Source organism: Pygocentrus nattereri, chromosome 25 (genome assembly GCF_015220715.1).
Source record: "Pygocentrus nattereri isolate fPygNat1 chromosome 25, fPygNat1.pri, whole genome shotgun sequence".
NCBI classification, from domain to species: domain Eukaryota; kingdom Metazoa; phylum Chordata; class Actinopteri; order Characiformes; family Serrasalmidae; genus Pygocentrus; species Pygocentrus nattereri.
In genome coordinates, this window is record NC_051235.1 from 28,322,806 (window position 1) to 28,341,695 (window position 18,890).

Below are 18,890 nucleotides of genomic sequence, written 5' to 3' on the forward strand. Positions count from 1 at the left end.
CTGGGGGGACGAAGTGAAGGAGAATCTGTCGTTCACCTTCAATTAATTCACACTTTTCTCTCCCTCAGTGTTGTGGAGGTGCAGTCAGCCATGAGACCGCCTCTCTGACTGACTGCTCTCTCTGTGTGAGAGAGAGAGAGAGAGAGAGAGAGAGAGAGAGAGTTTCAGTGAGAGTCATTAAGTTTACAGATGCCTCCTGATCAGTGTCTGCGCTTTGTTACAGTAGCTCAATATTGTTTTGTTAATTGCAGTAACTGTATGTTGATAACATAGTTACAGGGTTGATGATGTTTGTTTTCTTTTAAAAGTCATTTTCAAGATATCATCATCATCATCATCATCATCATTATCGTGGTCGTTGTTCATCGCTTATTCCAGATAGGGTTGCGGTAGCAGTTAGGAGAGTAGATAATCCCAGATGATCCTGTCCCCCGCAACTTCCTCCACCTCATTCCCAGGGACCCCAAGCCGCTCCTAGGCCAACTTGGAGATGTAATCCCTCCAGTGGGTCCTAGGACGGGCCCGGGGTCCCAGTAGGCCGTGCCTGGTAGACCCCCACCAGCCCAAACCACCTCAGCTGGCTCTTCTCATTGCGGAGGAGTAGCGGCTCTACTCCGAGCTCCTTCCGGATGGCCAAGCTCCTCACCCTATCAAATAGAGTGTAGCCCGCCACCCTGCAAAGAAAGCTCATTTCCGCCACTTGTATTTAAGATCTCATTCTCTTTCGGTCATTACCCACAGCTCATGACCATAAGCGAGGGCTAAACAGAGAGCTTTGCCTTATGGCTCAGCTCCCTCTTCACCACTACAGTCCAGTACATTGATCGCATTATTGCTGTCGCCTGTCCCAGTCTGCGGCCGATCTCACGATCCCTCTTCCCATCACTCGTGAACAAGACCCCAAGATACTTAAACTCCTCCTTAAGAACCTCCTTAAAGCCAACCGAAAGTCTTTTTCCATGGCTTCACCAAACTCCTCCCACGCCCTGGATTTTGCTTCTGCCACCTTTGTGGCTGCCACCTTTTTCGCCTGTTGGTACCTATCTGCTGAGTTGGGAGTCCTTCGAGCCATCCAGTCCCAAAGGCCTCTTTCTTCAGCTTGATGGCCTCCCTCACCACTGGTGTCCACCACATGAGAAAAAGCATGAGAAAAGCTCTCCAGAGGTGGGAGTTAATATCATTCCGAACAGGGGCCTCCGACAGTCGTTCCCAGCACACCATCACTATTCGCTTGGGCCTACCAGGTCTGACCATCAGTTTTCCTTGCCATCTGATCCAACTCACCACCAGATGGTAATCAGTTGACAGCTCAGCACCTCTCTTTACCTGAGTGTCCAGAACATATGGTCGCAAGTCGGATGAAACGACAACAAAGTCGATCATTGACCTCTGACCGAAGGAGCTCTGGTACCATGTACACTTATGAACATCCTTGTGTTCAAACTTGGTGTTCTTTATGGACAATCCATGCCTGGCACAGAAGTCCAATAACAATTCACCATTCGGGTTTAGATCGGGCAGGTCGTTCTTCATGATCACACATCTCCAGGTCTCCCAGTCATTGCCAACATGAGCATTGAAGTCCCCCAGTAAGACTATGGAGTCTGTAGGCGGGACCCTTTTCAAAACCCCGCCCACTCGCTCCAAGAAGGACGAATACTCTGACCTGTTGTTTGGTGCGTAAGCACACTCAACAGTCAGAGTTTTCCTCTCTGCAATTTTAATTCGCATTGAGGCAACCCTCTCGTCCAGCGGGACAAATTCCAACTGCACGGCCGCCAGCCGGGGACTTGTGACTGGCTCCAGGGGTAGGTCCTGGTGACCTTCTCCCAGGCAGGGTACACGTTTTTTTGTGCCCATTTTTCATGGTGGGTTTTTGGATCGTGTTAGTCTGGGTCTTCACTCCAGACCTGTTCGCCCTGGCAGACCCTACTAGGAGCATATTGCTCCAGACGACTTACCTCTGAAGATCCCTAGACCACACAAGCCCTTCCGCCATGACAAGGCCCTGATCCAGGAAAGGTTATTTTCAAGACATGAGATCCTAAAATTGGCTATGATTTATGCTGTAAGATATGCTGATTTATGTGATCAGAATCTCTGATTATGTGCAGATTTGGCATTTTAGACACACTGGATCTGATGTACTGAAGCCCATTTGACTCCAGATACAGGAACCAGACCACCTGACACGCCCCACGTTTGTCCCAATATTGACAAAAAAACTTATATGAGCCTGATTCATCAACCCTCTATTGCGCGGTGTTGCCATATGGCAACAATTACTTTGTCTCAATTTAAGTAAAAAGCAGTGATGTCTGTGTTTTCCCATTTGATTGTGGAAAAGGGTCATTTACTTTGAAAGGACAAATATGAAAGGACATCAAATGACCAGGAATTCTTATTATGATGCTGTTTTTACCATATGTTCCAAGTACCAATTAACATTGTATTCATTTCCCAGATTCGTAAATATTGAGTCGTACATTTCACAAAGCATAAGTTAGATTTGTTTGATGTTGTTTTTAATAAAAAGATGTTTTTAGAGAAAAATTACATTTTATGGTGCTATTTTATAGATTTTATAGTTTTAGATTTTATAGTAGTATAGGCAACAATGTACCAAATACCCCACTTTAAAATCTCTATATATATATTTTCAAATATTTCCATTATGTAAGCAAATTTAAATAAATAAAATGCACTGAAACATTTTTATCGTGTGCAAGTAATAATTCATGCAATAGAGGGTTAAGAAGAACTTTATTCTTTTTTTTTTTTGGGATATAAATTGAGATTATTTTCTATAAAATGGCCTGATTTTTTTGCCATGGAGATCAGAATATCCTTTTTTCTCTGGCCAGTGTGCCAGACTGCACATTAGTTGTGGTTGTACCAGAGCCAGTTTACAGGGAGCCAGGTCACTTTCTGTTTCTCCCATTATGTCAAAAACATGACTGCAAAGCGCTGGAGGGTGCCAGAGAGAGCCCTTAGTGAATGGAGTAAAACGGCTGAAAGCTAAAAAGTCAATGTTTCAAACCATTTTTCTGGGAACGTCATTTACTTTGGGAGACTAGAGGGACGTATTACATTAAAACAAAATCAACAAACTAGGATATTTTCATTATTCAACAGCAGCTGCTACTGAGAGCTGATTGGTTAGCATTACTGCTACTGAGAGCTCATTGGTTAGCATTACTGCTACTGAGAGCTCATTGGTTGGCATTACTGCTACTGAGAGCTGATTGGTTAGCATTACTGCTACTGAGTGCTGATTGGTTGGCATTACTACTACTGAGAGCTGATTGGTTAGCGTTACTGCTACTGAGTGCTGATTGGTTAGCGTTACTGCTACTGAGAGCTGATTGGTTGGCATTACTGCTACTGAGAGCTGATTGGTTAGCATTTCTATATGTCTGTTGAATATTTACATATTTCTGTTATTTTTATATAAAATATAATCGAGCGTTTACAATTTTTATTTTTAGTTCCACTTGAGCCCATTCATTTTGGACTTGCTCGGGAGCGCCCTCTAATGCCTACTTTAAAGACATTGTGAGGCAATTGTCCGATTATATTTAAGTGTAAAGTAAAGCCATTTATTCTTAATAATACACTAAAGAGTTGTAACTTTATAATGTCAATGTCAAAGGTCAAATGATTTAATGATGTGTATTAAAATGTAAAAAAGCATTTATTAGCCACCACAATGATGATTAACTATGTATTAAGGAAAAGTGTATTAAAAACATGTTTAAAAGAGAATAAATAACTACTCAGGCATTTAAAACAGGATGTTATTCGTAATCATCGTGAATTACTGTTAGATAATTAATATTAACACACCGTTACATTCTGATTGCTTTTTCATTACTAACTGTTATCATAACATTGCTCTTTATTAAAATTCGTAATTTTGGCTACAAATGTTGTTGCCTTTGTGGACCAATAGGCCGGTGCAAATGTTTAGATCTTTCTACTGTGTCTAATAGTGTATTGTGGAGCGCTCTCTCTCTCTCTCTCTCTCTCTCTCTCTCTCTCTCTCTCTCTCTCTCTCTCTCTCGTGTGTGTGTGTGTGTGTGTGTGTGTGTGTGTGTGTGTTTGCAGCCCTTCTCTCACACTCGTACAACACATTCATCAAAAGCCCAGTAAAGGCCATGAGAGCTGCCCGTCTCTCTGACCTCACTAGCGGCGTTTTCTCTTTTCTCTGTTATAATGCTGTTGTGTTGTGGTCAGTGCTGACCTTTACAGTCTCCTCTGCTTTTTAACAAAATTCCTGCAGCTGAACTTCTGTCTTAATGCAGCTCCTCAGAGGAAAGAGGTCCGACACCAACGCAGACACTCAGTGCAGTTACACGGTTTCTTTGTTTTTCTTTCTCTGTCTCTCCTTCTCTCTCTCTCTCTCTGTCTGTTTGTGTGTGTCTCTCTCTCTCTCTCTCTCTCTCTCTCTCTCTCTCTCTCTCTCTCTCTCTCTCCTTACCTTTCTCTCACCTTACTTTTTTCTTCTTCCCTCCCTCTCTCTCTCTCTCTCTCTCTCTCTCTCTCTCACCCACCCTCTCTTTATATATTACTTTCAACATCACTCTACTTCTCTTTCTATGCTCCTTTATCTCATGCTCTCTCTCTTTCTCTTGCCCATCCTCTTTTTATATCACTCTGACTCATACTTTCTCTCTGATCTCTCTCTCTCTCTCTCTCTCTCATCTACTGTACCTCTGTCTTTCCCCTCTATCCCTCTTTCTCTACCTCCCTCTCCCCCTGTCCTTTCTCTTTGGGTCTCGCTCTTTCTCTTCTCTCTCCTTTCTCCTTCTCCTTTCCTCTCCTCTGTCTCTATTTCTTCTCTCTCCCCCTCCTCCTTCCCTCTTTGTCTTCCTCTCTTTTTCTCTCTCTCTCTCTCTCTCTCTCTCAGGTGTGGGAGAGGTTGCTGAGCTCTAAAGCTCCGATGGTGACTGTATTCATGGCGGTTCCTACAGTTTACTCCAAACTGATCCAGCACTACGAGCAGCACTTCACCCAGCCGCGCGTGCAGGACTTCATCAGGGCCGTGTGTAAAGAGAGGATCCGGTACTCACGGCTCTCCCAGTTCTCTCATTATGAGTTGCGTCCCAAAAGCGAGGCTGCAGCTGGAAAAGGCTGCTGATGTAACCTGCCTGGACTGTAGCCTAGCTTTTGGAAGTCTGCTGTACTGTATTGTGAGCAGGGACGTGATTGGTCCAGCAAAAATATCATATTGCGATAATTCAAGAATGGTTCACAGTACGCAGTACGTCACAATATTCATTCTTTCATCTGATCTGTTTGAACAGAAAAAAGAAGCAGTAATGCTTTGTATTCAGTATTTTGCGTGTTGCTTTAAATCCAGTTAAATGGGACTAATTTGCTCTCTTTATAATGAAATATGCAGTTGGTCAGTGTTGTGCTGACGACATACACGATACACTCAGAAAAGTTTATAGTGACAATTTATCACAGTAACAAATAATACGCTGTCATACTGCCCAGCCCTAATTCAAGGTGTGGGAAATTGTCTCTTTTAAGTTTCATAAACAATATTATGCAGCTTTGGGGCTCATAAATGAACACAGCTCTGTACACACATGTCCTCTTTGCACCTCAACCTGTGTGTGTGTTTAGTGATGCACTCCCACATGGCCAACAGTGGGCAACGGAAGCGGTTCGGCTCACTGTAATGAAAATACACTGTTAATGTAAACATTGAGTGCATTTAATAATGAATAATTATTATGTACATATTATTTAATAATAATTATTATTAAGCACACTTAATGATCTGGTCATGATCTGATTTCTGCAGTTATCTGATTATTCAAATGGTCTTGTAAACAGCACACTCTGATTTCTTAGATCAGGGTAAGGTCTGGAAATCTGATTAAGAAATCTGATGAGGCTGGATTTGAGCTCAGTAATCAGATTTCACTCACTCTGATTTCTTTCGGAGTTCTCAGTCTGTGCATGTGTGAAAACAGACCGCAAAGCGAGCAGCGTCGTTCCAAAAGTGTTCCGCTGTGTCTCACGGCGACGCTGCTCGCTTATTTGTGGTCTTATTTGTGGTGTCCTTGAGCAAGACACCTAACCCCCAACTGTTCCCCAGGCGCCGTGGATAGGGCTGCCCACCGCTCCGGGCAGGTGTGTTCACTGCCCCTTAGTGTGTGTGTATTCACTAGTGTGTATGTGGTGTTTCACTTCACGGATGGGTTAAATGCGGAGGTGGAATTTCCCCGTTTGTGGGATTAAAAACTTATCACTTATTTACGCGCACGCTCAGACTGAGAAATCCGAAAGAAATCAGAGTAAGAGTTCACAGCACTGAGAAATCTGATTACTGAGCTCAAATCCAGCCTGAAACCAAATACCTTCTCAATTAAATAAAGGATTTAAATAGTTTGCATCTTCTAGACGATGATCAGGTAAAAAAAAAAAAAAAGCTGCAGTTTGATTTTACGTTATGTTTACATCACGTCTTCTTCTGCGAGTTTATTGGCTGGTTGTAAAGCAGAAATCTGACTCATGTAGACCTAATCATTATCTGATTAGTGCAGGTTTTGATCAGATCACTGACAAAATCTGTTTTTCTGCAGTTTTCAGATTAGTAAGTGCATGTAAAGACAGTGAAAGGCTACTGCAGGTCTATAAAATATATTAATAAAAACATACAAATGCAGACTCCTCTCCAAAACAAGCAGATTCAGGTCTTTACTGCGTTCAAATTAGTTTGAAGTTCAGATTTTTTCTAGTATTATTTTTATTATTTACAGCTGACTAACCCTAAAAATCTGCTCTCAAACCCTCAGCACCCCCACTTTCTGCGTCCCCTTGTCCGTGAGGTGTGATGCTGACTCCAGTGATACAGCAGCAGAATAAAGCTCTTTCCCACTAAGAGAAAGACAAAATGATTCAGTGCCTGGTCAGAAAAACACATTCAATAAATCACATGAGTGCCAAGTTATGAGGACCATAACAAAAAGCATGAACTCTGTATAATTAATGCATGCAAAGCTATAAAAGCCATCAAAAAAGTGTTTTATCATCATGTTTAATCGTATCCTCCGACGCCAAGGATAGACCATGATCTTGCGAGACTCCTGGGCAGAAGAGTCTTTGGAGCCACTCCAGCAGTAACATAGTAACACCTGAAAAGTGTGAAACAATATTTCATATATTCTCAGCCTTCAAGCAATTTGTTTATTCTTTGTTTTGAAAATAAACAAAATTAGCCTCGTTAATGTGCAGAATCCAGTTACATCTGCACTTTTTTTTTTAATGTAAAATCTAAATTATGATTTCTTCTCTTTCAAGCCAAACTGAGTGAAATGCTAATAGGACTGTCACATGTTGTCTGAAACATCCTGTTTAAACAGCGACAGCAAATTTCTCTGAGTCGACAGAAATATAAACTTAAACAGAGCACATTTTTCCATTTATTTTATACTTTCCTTATAACAGCTTTCCAGTCTTCCTGGTTTTCCACTATGAGTGTCTTCCACATACTGATGTTTTTTCCTTTGGCTTTTTTTGCCAAAAATTGAGGTCCTTGAGGGCTTAAAATGTGCGGTTTTGGTATGTTACACAAGTAGGAAAGCATAAATGCCCTTTTTTCCATTTTATCTTCTGTACCATATCTAAACCATGACGAACGCACCAATATAAATGATCCAAAAATTACTTGGAATAAAATCTCAAAACATTAAAGTTACACTGAAGTTAAGGACGTTTCCTTCTTGTATGAAGTTACCATTTTAGACGGACAAGGTTGTGTTATGAGAGTGATGATATAAAGAAAATTATTATTGTCTATTTACATTACGCTAAACTGTTCTTAACTAACAAATCGCTGCTGTCGGACCAAAACCTCGTTTTTCAGTTTTTGGCATAATTTGAAAATGCCTGTTGCTCTTTACGTTGTTTGTAAATTTCATGACGAATGGACTGAAAGAAATGACCCAAAATGACTTGGAAAGACCTCTGGTTCCATTGACTTACATTAAAAGTACAGTACATTTTTTCCTTCTCCTGTAAAGTTACCATTCTGGAGATTTTGTTCTGACAGCAGTGAAATGCAGACCAGGCTCAGCTTGTGTGTCCGAACTCTGCTGGTTGTGTCTAATGTTGAATTGTTTGATATTCCCTCTGTAGACTGATGGTGTCCGGTTCAGCTGCTCTTCCTCAGCCGGTTCTGGAGCGTTGGAAAGAGATTACAGGTCACGTGCTGCTGGAGCGTTACGGAATGACTGAGATCGGCATGGCGCTATCCAACCCGCTGAATGGACCACGCATTCCTGGTACTGATGAATTTACAACCGTCACAAACTATAAATGCTCCTCAGTAGACTCTTCTCACAGGCCCCTAGTGGTGAGAGAAGGTCTTATTAGAGCTGTGTTAATGCATTTTTAGGCATACATTCAGACAGGAGTTCAGATCTGGTCAAATATGAGAGCTGAAGTTTATTCCTGTGCATTTGTTTACTTGTTCTGAATTGTAGTTCATAACAACAATGTACTTTCTTTTTATTTAAAAGTAGGTGTAGCGCCATGGCACTAAAAACTGGCACTCTTTTACTGTTAATGAATCATCTTTGACTCTCATGCTGCTTGCATGCACCGCAGAGTGTCCTGGTGAAGGAAGAAGCCGTTTCTTGTTTAAATTGACGGGCTGACAACTTATGTTCTTAACTAGCTATAGGTTAGTCTGCTAGCTAACAGGCTAAAAGAGCCAACATGCTAACTACATCATTAATATCACAGGCTTGAATTAAAACACTGACGTACGATTTACTGTAAAACAGCAGCATGAAAGTCTAAAGAATGTCACTTGAATGTCTTCCACGCTTTAATGTTCGCGTTTCAGTCAGAAGTCGAATTCGAAGAATTCCCAAACGGCTCCACACACCCTAAACAGTGTACTTGTTATGGAAGTTTAGAAATTCTCGCCTCGACAGCATCATTTACTGAGTGTGGATGTGTTTGAATCCCAGATAACTATTTCTTAGCTGTGTTTTGCTCTGTTGGGCTGCAGAATCCAGTATTAAAATTCCAACGTAGTGCACTAGGTAGGGCGCAGGGAGCCGTTTGAGATTCAGCCCCAGTGTGAGACGAGGGCGCTGTAAGCTAAATAAGACTCTCGGTGATAATTTGGTGACCAAAAAGTCCTTATAAAGCGAATTGTTTACATTCAACAGTGCTGTGTAATCATATGTCCATTGTTATACGACAGAAAGTTTAAAATTCATGAAATGACCACAATATACAGCGATATGCTGACCATTCTCCACATGCAGGGGTCCATAGTTGCTTGGTAATGAGACTCTAAAGGAACTGCATTTCTTAGTGGAATACTTGTTTATGTTGATTTTTATGAACAGTAACTCAAAGTTTTTTCTGAACAGTTGTGTGTTTCATCATATTTTATGTTGGCCACCATTTTATAAATGCAATGAGCCACTTGAAGCTGTGCATTACTGTGGTTTCATCACGGTTTCTTTAACACAACTTCTGGGTTTCTGGTACCTTTTGTAGCTTTCGTACTATTCAAAAGTTTGGAATCACCTAAATCTCATAAACTAGACTCTAGAAGGTCATTTTAGATTGTTTTAGATTGTTTTGAATATTTCAACTTTTTGGGTTGTTATATACTGTAAACACTATTGTAGTCATCTGTTTACAGTATTTTTGGTCACCTTTCTCAAGATTTGATCACCGTTTCTTTCAGATATAAGACAATCTGGATGTTACATTTTGTCTTCATGCAGCTTTCTTGGTCATTTTTTAATCTTAAATGGCTCTTTTCATAATTCTTTACGCATCTAATATAAATTTTTTTTACTGATTGCTTCTTATTGATTGAAATGTATGAAATTGTACAGGTTTAGCGTATTAGAACAACCATATTGTTTAATATGATTGAAAACTTTCCAAACTTTTGAACAGCAATATGTGTAGGTAGATGATTGCTTGCCTGATCAGTTGTTCCAGCTGCAATTTTTTGGAAAAAACTGCGTTCATTAATATAGAAATTAATCTATGTTATCTATAATATGAGTTATCCATCCATCCATCCATTGTCTAAGCTGCTTCTCCGTCAGGGTCGCAGGGGGGATGCTGGAGCCTATCCCAGCAGTCTTCGGGCGGAAGGCAGGATACACCCTGGACAGGTCACCAGTCCATCGCAGGGCAGACAGACACAGACAGTCACTCACACACTCACACCTAGGGGTAATTTAGCACGTCCAATTGGCCTGACTGCATGTCTTTGGACTGTGGGAGGAAACCGGAGAACCCGGAGGAAACCCACGCAGACACAGGGAGAACATGCAAACTCCACTCAGAGAGGACCCCGGTCGCCCGGCCGGGGAATCGAACCCAGGCCCTCCTCGCTGTGAGGCGACAGCGCTACCCACCGTGCCGCCTAATATGAGTTAATATATAATATATAACTCATATTATAGATTTCGTGGGTGTGCTTTCCTGGTATGATTAATCTGTCATTCTTTAATAACTGATTCTTGCAATCGTAGCCCTTTTTTCAGACAGTTCAGGCCTCAGTTTTCCTCTCTCCTCAAATGCAATTCCCCATATTTTTTAGTTGACAACCAAATACAGTCTATGAAGAAAACAGCAATTCCTCGTGGATTAATTGTATGTTGATACGTTGTCGTACGTCAAGCTCCTGTTTTGAAGTTCTTTGTCTGACTCTGTCTCTCTGTTGTGTTTTGGTGCTGTACAAACAGTCCTGTGATCTGAAGAACACTTGACTCTTGCACAGACATGACAACCACTGTAGCAGAGACGCGTCCCAAAAGGATTATGGGATACCGGAGGCCTCCATGGTGACGTAGATGAAGCCTGAGCTGTCTGCTTCCACTTGTTCTGCGTTGGCCGCTATCAAAGCCGTTAAGTGCATCCATTGCGGCCTGGTTTTGTTGTTGTTGTTGTTTGCATTTATTTATTTTTTTTTGGGTGAGCTTCAAAGCGGCGGCGTGACGCGCGGGGCCGGCAGCGATGGTGCTGTGGCGCAGACTGGAAACTGAAAGCTGAAGCTAATTAATCCTCGAGCGGTTCGTTCAGGCCGCGCCGTCTTCCCGGTTTTTAAATAGGTTAAAGAAAATCTATATCAGTTACGCCGCCGAGGGTGAAGTGCACAGAAGTTTCTTCACTCTCAGATAAAGAAAGGTGAACCTCTGAGCTCTGCTGAGGCTGCCTTTGTTAGGAACTTCGTAAAAGTGAGGAAATTAGGATGTGATCAGTTTCCACTCACTTTTGCTATGCAGACAATTTACTTTATAGTCTTTATACAGGACTTACATAATGACACAGTTCTTTAATGAGTCACCTTCACGTGTGATCTACATGTCCGTGTTGACAGGTTTGAGTCTGCACCTTTTCTGTACACCAAGGCTTCGTTCACACAGCGGGTCAAAGAGCCTAAACCTGATTTTCCCACCAAATCTGATTTTATTTGTTGGCTTCTAGCCTTTACTAAAGAACCAATGAAGAACCGTCTTTTTGAAGTCCGTAGCCTTCACACTCCCAGCCTGGTAGCATTGCGCAATAGAAGAAAATGAGCGGGTACTGACTATGACTGAATTGTGGAATTGGGGAAAAATAAAATGGACAAAACAGAAAAGAAGGAAGACTAAAAGAAGAGAAGGTAAACTTTCACTGGAAATGAAATGACTGATAATGTGGTGGTGATATCTTTACCCACTGTATGTGATATTTAACAGATAGTCTGTTAATAAATTGAATGTGTATAGATCTTTAATTTACATTTACAGCCTTTGCCGGACGCTCTTATCCAGAGCGACTTACAATTTGATCATTTTACATAGGAAGGCAAAGGTGGTGTTGGGAGTCTTGCCCAGGGACTCTTATTGGTATAGTGTAGGGTGTTTACCCAGGCCAGTCTACAGCGTAGAAAGCAGAGGTATTACCCCACTACACTATATCAACAAATTGGGACCATCCAAATGAGTCAAGACCAGCATCACAAATTTGGCAGACTATGGAAAAATGCTGTTTTGTGAACTCTTTTAAATTCTAAACATCTGTGTTTAGGTTCCTCACTCTCATAACTGCTGAAGCTGCAGATTCATTAGTTTATACTATTTATATAATATGCTTTAAAAGTCACTTTTACTTAAACAAAGTTTCTCTGTGGCCCACTTGTGATGTTTGTGTTGAGTTTATGTCCCAAAAAACAGTTATATTTCTTTGTGTATGACCATTTTCTCATCCCTCTTCATCACTTAACCCCTTATGTGGCCAGGGTTCGTTACCAGGCTCAAAGCCTTTCAGACAGTTTGTATAGAAGTCCCTGTAGTAACTGAATAATAAGCCTTATTGTGTAATAGGCCTGGGATTTTAAGGGTTAAACAGACTGCTTTTGTCCCTGAGTTATGTAAATGATCTCTGTTTTGATTGGCTGCCTTGTCCTGTGCCTTATTCCAGAAACAGTTCAAGCTGAAACTCTTCTCATGACGTAAGCGTGAGTGGGCAGGGCTGAACTGCCGTAGACTGAAATAGGTGGATGTATTTAATAGTTGATTTTTGTGACATCACAGAAGCAGTGAATTTTGAAGCCATTGTTGCATCTTATTTTTTAAATATATGTATATTTATACATATGTATGTATGTTTTTGAAACTTAATGTTTACAAAGAAAGTCAAACACTTTAATTTAAAATAAAAATCTGGATTTTTTTTTTCTTGGTATGGGCCCTTTAGGATGAATGAATGATTCAATAGTCATCCAGCAGTTTAAGGCCTTAATCCATTCATCTATACATCCTAGTCTGGGGTAATTTCTCTGTTGTCACTTAATTTCTCTCTCTCTCTCTCTCTCTCTCTCTCTCTCTCTCTCTCTCATTAATGCTCTCTCTCTTTGCTGCTTGTGTATTTATCACTACTATCTTCATTCTCTCTCCTTCCTTCCTCTTCTTCTTTACGCGGCAAGGCATTAGGGGGCAGCTTTTTACCCCTTGGGTACTGCTGACTGCAGGAGAATGTGAGGGGCTTTGAATAAAACATGATTCTGTGTGTGTGTGTGTGTGTGTGTGTGCGTGTGGCGTGTGGGTTTTAATGAGGGTTCAGATGAGCTCAGAAAGGCTTGTTAATGGGCAGCAAGAATGCTGTTGTGCTCCTTTTTCCTTCTGGACGGGAACAGCCTACAGCCCCTTATACTCCCTCCACCACTTGTATGATGTCCATACAAAAGCACTGACCAACAGAAAGGGGCGCTCTGGAGCAGCCACACTTGAGCATAAAGTCACCATGCTTGGTACCAAGCGTGGACCAGAGGGGCATAAAGCTCCTCAGCATTGGGCTGTGCAGCAGTCGGGCTGCGTTTGAGTGATGGAGCTCCATCCAATACCTTTGGAATGAGTTGGAGATCCAGAACTGACCATTGAGCACAAGTACCTGACCTCACTAATGCTCAATCAGATCCTCACAGCAAAGTTCCAACATCTAGTGAGAAGCCTTCCCAGAAGAGTAGAGGCTGTTACTGCACGGCTCTTGTTGGCACTTGATGCTCAAGTGCTGCCTTCATGCTGCCTTTTGTGGCTGTCGCTGGTGCCTGGCATATTCTCTCATTAGCATATTTTAGCATATTTGGATCGTGATTGGTCCAATCGCAGATCAGTTTTTGGAATGTACAAAAGATAATGGCATCCAAGGACACGCATTCCCACTCAAACATGCTTTAACCCTTGAGTGGTGTTTGGGTCTGTGGGGCCCGTTTTCAATGTTTCTTTTTCCAAAGAAAAAGTGTGATTTATTATTATTTCAACCTCAGATTCTCGGCCTTTGCTCATTTTCTGTGAAGAACGTTTTCAGTGACTTCACATTGTTCACATTTATATTACTCATGGTGTTGAGGTGAACCAGTGGGGAGTAAAAGTGTGGAGGTGCTGTGTCCCTTTACTCTGTTCTCCTCCTACATGGCCTGCTGTTAGTGTGTGTGTGTGTGTCTATGTGCATGTGTTTGTATATACACTGAGCAGGCATAACATTATGACCACCTCCTTGTTTCGATCCTCACTGTCCATTTTATCAGCTCCACTTTCTGTACACTCACCGGCCACTTTATTAGGTCAGAGACGAAAGCTCATCTGCTGCTGCACAGTTTGTGTTGGCCGTCCTCTAGTCCTTCATCAGTGGTCGCAGGACGCTGCCCACAGACCATAGGACCAGACCATATTATGCCTGATGTGTGTGAAGGTGGACAGCATGGACTGGCTGCTTACTGGCTACAGCTCGTACAGAAAGGCGTGGCCAGGCGCTGCTGTTATTAACTTTCCATCCATGTTTGCAACATTTCACGTTTGCACCACACTTTATTCCTCAATCCCTCACACAATGTTCGCTACTCGCTCCTGAACATAAACAAATTGACGAATTTGCACGCAGTGGATATGTCCTGTTAGAGTTTCTGTGTTGATGTTGATTCTTTCCTCCTTCTCGCTCTGTGGAGTCACTCCTCCCTCTGAAATCTTGTCATTTAAACGTTACACGCTTCAGAATGTGTCCCGCACAGCAGAGGGCAGGAGCGAGGGGAAATTGCTTTAAAAGCTATAAAAAGGATTTGGGAGTTTTTTGATGGAGGAGAGAGATGGAGTTTATCTTCTCATCATAGCTGAGAGGCTGCGGGTGAGGCAGCTTCAGCCGTAAACCCTGAAACAAGGGATCACTCGAGAGAAATACAATAGGGGGAGAGATAAGCAGGGAAAACTCTGAGTTTAAGAATAGATGGACTTTTTGGAGAGTTTGCCAAACCTGCCTTCAACCAAAACCTTCTTTCATAGCTTATTAAAGCATCGTAGTTTCAGCTGGAGCTAGTGGACAGAACCCTGTGATTGGTTTTTAGTAGGTTTGGAACCACGTTCTGCTTTTTTGTTTATTTATACTTACTATATAATTTTATTCAGTAACTACTTGTACAGTGCATATCTGAATTCCTATGGGCGTAGGTGCTAGAGTAGGGGGAAGCAACCCAGATGTTAAGCCATTTTGTCCTTTTACCATCTTGGCTATAAATGTGCTGATGTGTTAATATAGACTAAAAATATGATGGAAACAAAGATGCAGACTTATTTTGGTCTGTTTTAAGTTTTCGCTCAGCTATAGCTGCTTTTCTCACATCTCTGGCAGGAAACCTTTCCGCAAAACTTGAACAGTTTCTTGTAAAATGTCTCTCAACCTTTGTTTTTTTACGAGGCTGAAGTCGCTTCTCATTCAAATTTTCCTGTTCCACCTTAAAAGGTGCCTGAGGTGCCAGAACGTAGTTGCACCATTTAAGGTGGAACGGGAAAATTCGAATGAGAAGCGACTTCAGCCTCGTAAAAAAACAAAGGTTGAGAGACATCAGGACACCAGCTGGAGTGATTATGAATGCCTTTTAATCATTATAAATTATTATTAAAGTCTATTCATCTCCAAATTAGCGACGCTCGTCTTAACTCTTTCTCTTTGCTCTTTCGTTAGCTAACAGCTATGCAAGATTGTCTGCGTTGCTATGGTGACCAACAGTCTGCGCATCAACCTTCAGGGTTAGAGGGTGAATACATTAACTACAGTGTTTATGACCATTTACCGTTAAACTGTGTTGAACGACCAGCAGAGCTTTATTTTACTGCAAAGGAGGATTATTTTATTATTACCTGCATGAATCTCCAGAGCCCCATGTTGCCGACCCCTGCTCTGGAGGATATTTCAAAATGTTTTACTCAGTGTTTCAAGTTTTTGTGTTTTGTTTATGAATTGATTAACATTTATATATTTTGTTCTACATCATTTATACTGTTGGAACAGAATGTGTTTCATGTTATAGAGAGTAGAGTACATTGCTTGAGTAATGTGTGTGTGCTCAGGTGCAGTGGGCACTCCGCTCCCTGGAGTTGAAGTGCGTATCGTCATGACAAACACAACCAGCACTACCATCGCCGAGGGCAACAGCAAGGTGACTCAGGTAAATCATTAACTCCCCAGACAAACACTGCACTGACCTCACACCACACGCTGTGTTTCGGGACACGTTCTATTAGAGTATATATAACACTCAGTGGACATTATTGTTACGTTATTATTAGTATTCCGTTATTTTTATATGTTAGGCATTTGAGACGTACTGCATATATAAAGATATTTACATATATAGTATATAATCTAATAAATCTAAATGACCACCTGTCATATATTTGTTGGCAAGTCTTAAAATTTCATCATAAACGAACAGAAAATGCCCAAAATTACTTAAATATCTCGTCAGATTATCTCCCTTTACAACCTTTCAGCTTTGGAGATACAAGGCTGTGTTCTTACTGCAACAATATATTGTACATACATATTATTATAGGTACTTACATTTTTAAAATACATATGGGGTTGTTGCATATTGGTCATTATATAAACAGTATATGTTATATCTATACCCACCCTAACAAGGTATAAAATCAGACGTGCGTGTGTTCCAGGTGAAGCCTGGTTTGGAGGGCAGGGAGGGGGAGCTGATGGTTCGTGGCCCGTCTGTGTTTCAGAAGTACTGGAACAAACCTCAGGAGACGGAGGACAGCTTCACCAAGGACGGCTGGTTCAAAACAGGTACTGCTCTTTCTTCCTCTCTCTACTCTTCACAAACACTTCACTCCGCGCAACATGCTGTTCATGATCACACACATCTCTCTCACACACACACACACACACACACACACACACACACAGACACACACACAGACACGTGGAGCCTGTGTGTGTGTGTGTGTGTGTGTGTGTGTGAGTGGAATGTGTGTGTGGGATGTGGAAGCTTGTCCATATTGTGATACTAGTCTTTACAATACTGCTTTCACGGGAGGTGGCAATATGTAAATGAGCTCTCTAACCAATCATAGTGTTTCTACTGTGTGCTGTGAGCATCCTGACCAATCAGAGCTCCGGATAAGTTTCTGTGGGAGTTTTTCTTGAATGGATAAACTCATCTTAATCCCTTAGATTTACACAGGCTGCTTTTGGCGCTTTGCCTTCAAGACTGATCTATGCAAATAGCCTCTCTTATGATTGGCCACCATGTATTATACCTACTCAAGAGTGAAACACTGTATAAGAATAAATATTGTGGGTGGGGCTAAAATGCTGTAGGCTGAATAGGAGAATACAAGTAAATGCGGTCTTTAGTGACATCAGAAAAACAGTGAATTGAAAACTGGCTTTTTTGCTGCTGAGTGTCCACATATGGACAGTCTTAGTTTTAAAAATCTGTGGAACATTCAGTTTTCCGTGATATGGGCCCTTTAATGTTTTTAAGGCATATTGTAGTCGCAGTACGTAACAGTATAACCAAAGAACTAGTTTTTTGTCCATATCGTGCAGCCCTGTTACCCTCGCTGACCTCAAAACACTGTTACAGAAGGTCAGACAGCCTTGCTCATTCTCTAGACTAGATGACGGCAGATGAGGGTCGAGGGCTAGTACAAACAAAACCCCTCTTCCAGTACAACCGATACACGTCCCTGTACAACCAAAACCCCTCCCAGTATAACCAAACCACTCCCATTACAACGGAATCCCCTCCCTATGCAGTTCGTCACTGGGTGCACGATCCGTGTCTGCAAGGAACATGATCATGAAGGACGCTCATTGATGGTGACCGGAAGCTTAACAGCAATATGAACAGAGACTACTGTGCAAAACAAACTGCAGACGACTTAATAAACAGTTGGTAACTAGTTCCTGCATAACGAGTGGATTTGCATATTCAGTCGAGTTCGGCTAACCAGAGACGCGCTTGACCACCAGGTGTAAATTAACGTGGGTAAAAGCTCATCAGGATACAAATAAAAATACTAGACGCATAGTGACCAGGTGTAAACAGGGGCTGAGAGAAAGCAGAGGAGAGAGAGAGAAGAGATGAGTGTAGATAGAGAGAGCAGTGGGAGTTACAGAGAGAGAAAAATGGGGTAGTAGTGAGAGAAAGAAGCAGAAAGAGAGAACAGAGGTCGAGAGAGAAGGCTGAGGAGAATAGATAGAGAATAGTGGGGATAGAGAGAAAAAAGGAAAGAGTGGAGTGAGATGAATGTATAGAGAGATCAGAGGGGAATACAGAGAATAAGAGAGATAGGAATAGATAGAGCGAGCAAGAAACAGGAAGAGAGAGCAGAGGGAATAGAGAGAAACGGAAAGAGTGAGAGAGGTAAGGGGATAGAGAGAAAGAGAGAACTGAGGAGAGTAGAGAGAAAGTAAAGTGGGGAGAGAGAGAAAAAAGGAAAGAGTGGAGTGAGAAATTTATAGAGAGATCAGAGGGGAAGACTCTGACAGAATGATAGAGAACAGAAAGAGAGAAGATGAGAATAAAGAGAGAGAGCAAGAAACAGGAAGAGAATGAAGAGCAGAGGGAATAGAGAGAAACGGAAAGAGTGAGAGAGGTAAAGGAGGGAGAGAACCGAGGAGAAAAGAGAGAAAGTAAAATGGGGACAGAGAGAGCAGTGAGGGGAGCAGAGGGGAATTGAGAGACAGATAAAATGGGACGAGAGAGCAGTGGGGAATGTAGGGAGAGAGAGTGGTAGAGAAAGAGAGAAGGCAGAGGGGAGAAAGAAGAGAGCAGAGGAAGAAGGGGATGAGCGAGGCAGTGAGTGGCAGAGATGGAGTGGAGGAGTCTGAGAGAGGGAGGAAGACGGGGGGCAGAGAAGGGGGAAGGGGTGTAGCTGGTTGTAATTGGCTGAGGGCTGAAGGACGGGGTTGCAGTGCTATTCGCTGCTGTCACACTCCATTACACACAGCCACCCTGTAATGAGTCACAGCGCAATCAGCTCCCAGCAGACCAGCCCTGCAGCCACCAGCACTGCGGATGTGCGCTCTCCTGCCTTCATCCCTCTCCCATCTCC

At 42.1% G+C, this 18,890-nt stretch overlaps 1 protein-coding gene across 2 annotated transcripts in view; it reads left to right on the forward strand.

Moving 5' to 3' along the window:
- acsf3 (acyl-CoA synthetase family member 3) overlaps positions 1 to 18,890 on the forward strand; it is a 70,519-nt gene that overhangs the window by 13,907 nt on the left and 37,722 nt on the right. For both annotated transcript variants that reach the window (XM_017721651.2, XM_037534605.1), the window contains 4 exons: positions 4,910 to 5,064; positions 8,155 to 8,300; positions 15,885 to 15,982; positions 16,488 to 16,614. In XM_017721651.2, coding sequence (XP_017577140.1) covers positions 4,910 to 5,064; positions 8,155 to 8,300; positions 15,885 to 15,982; positions 16,488 to 16,614 — 526 coding nt within the window. The remainder of the gene's footprint in view (positions 1 to 4,909; positions 5,065 to 8,154; positions 8,301 to 15,884; positions 15,983 to 16,487; positions 16,615 to 18,890) is intronic.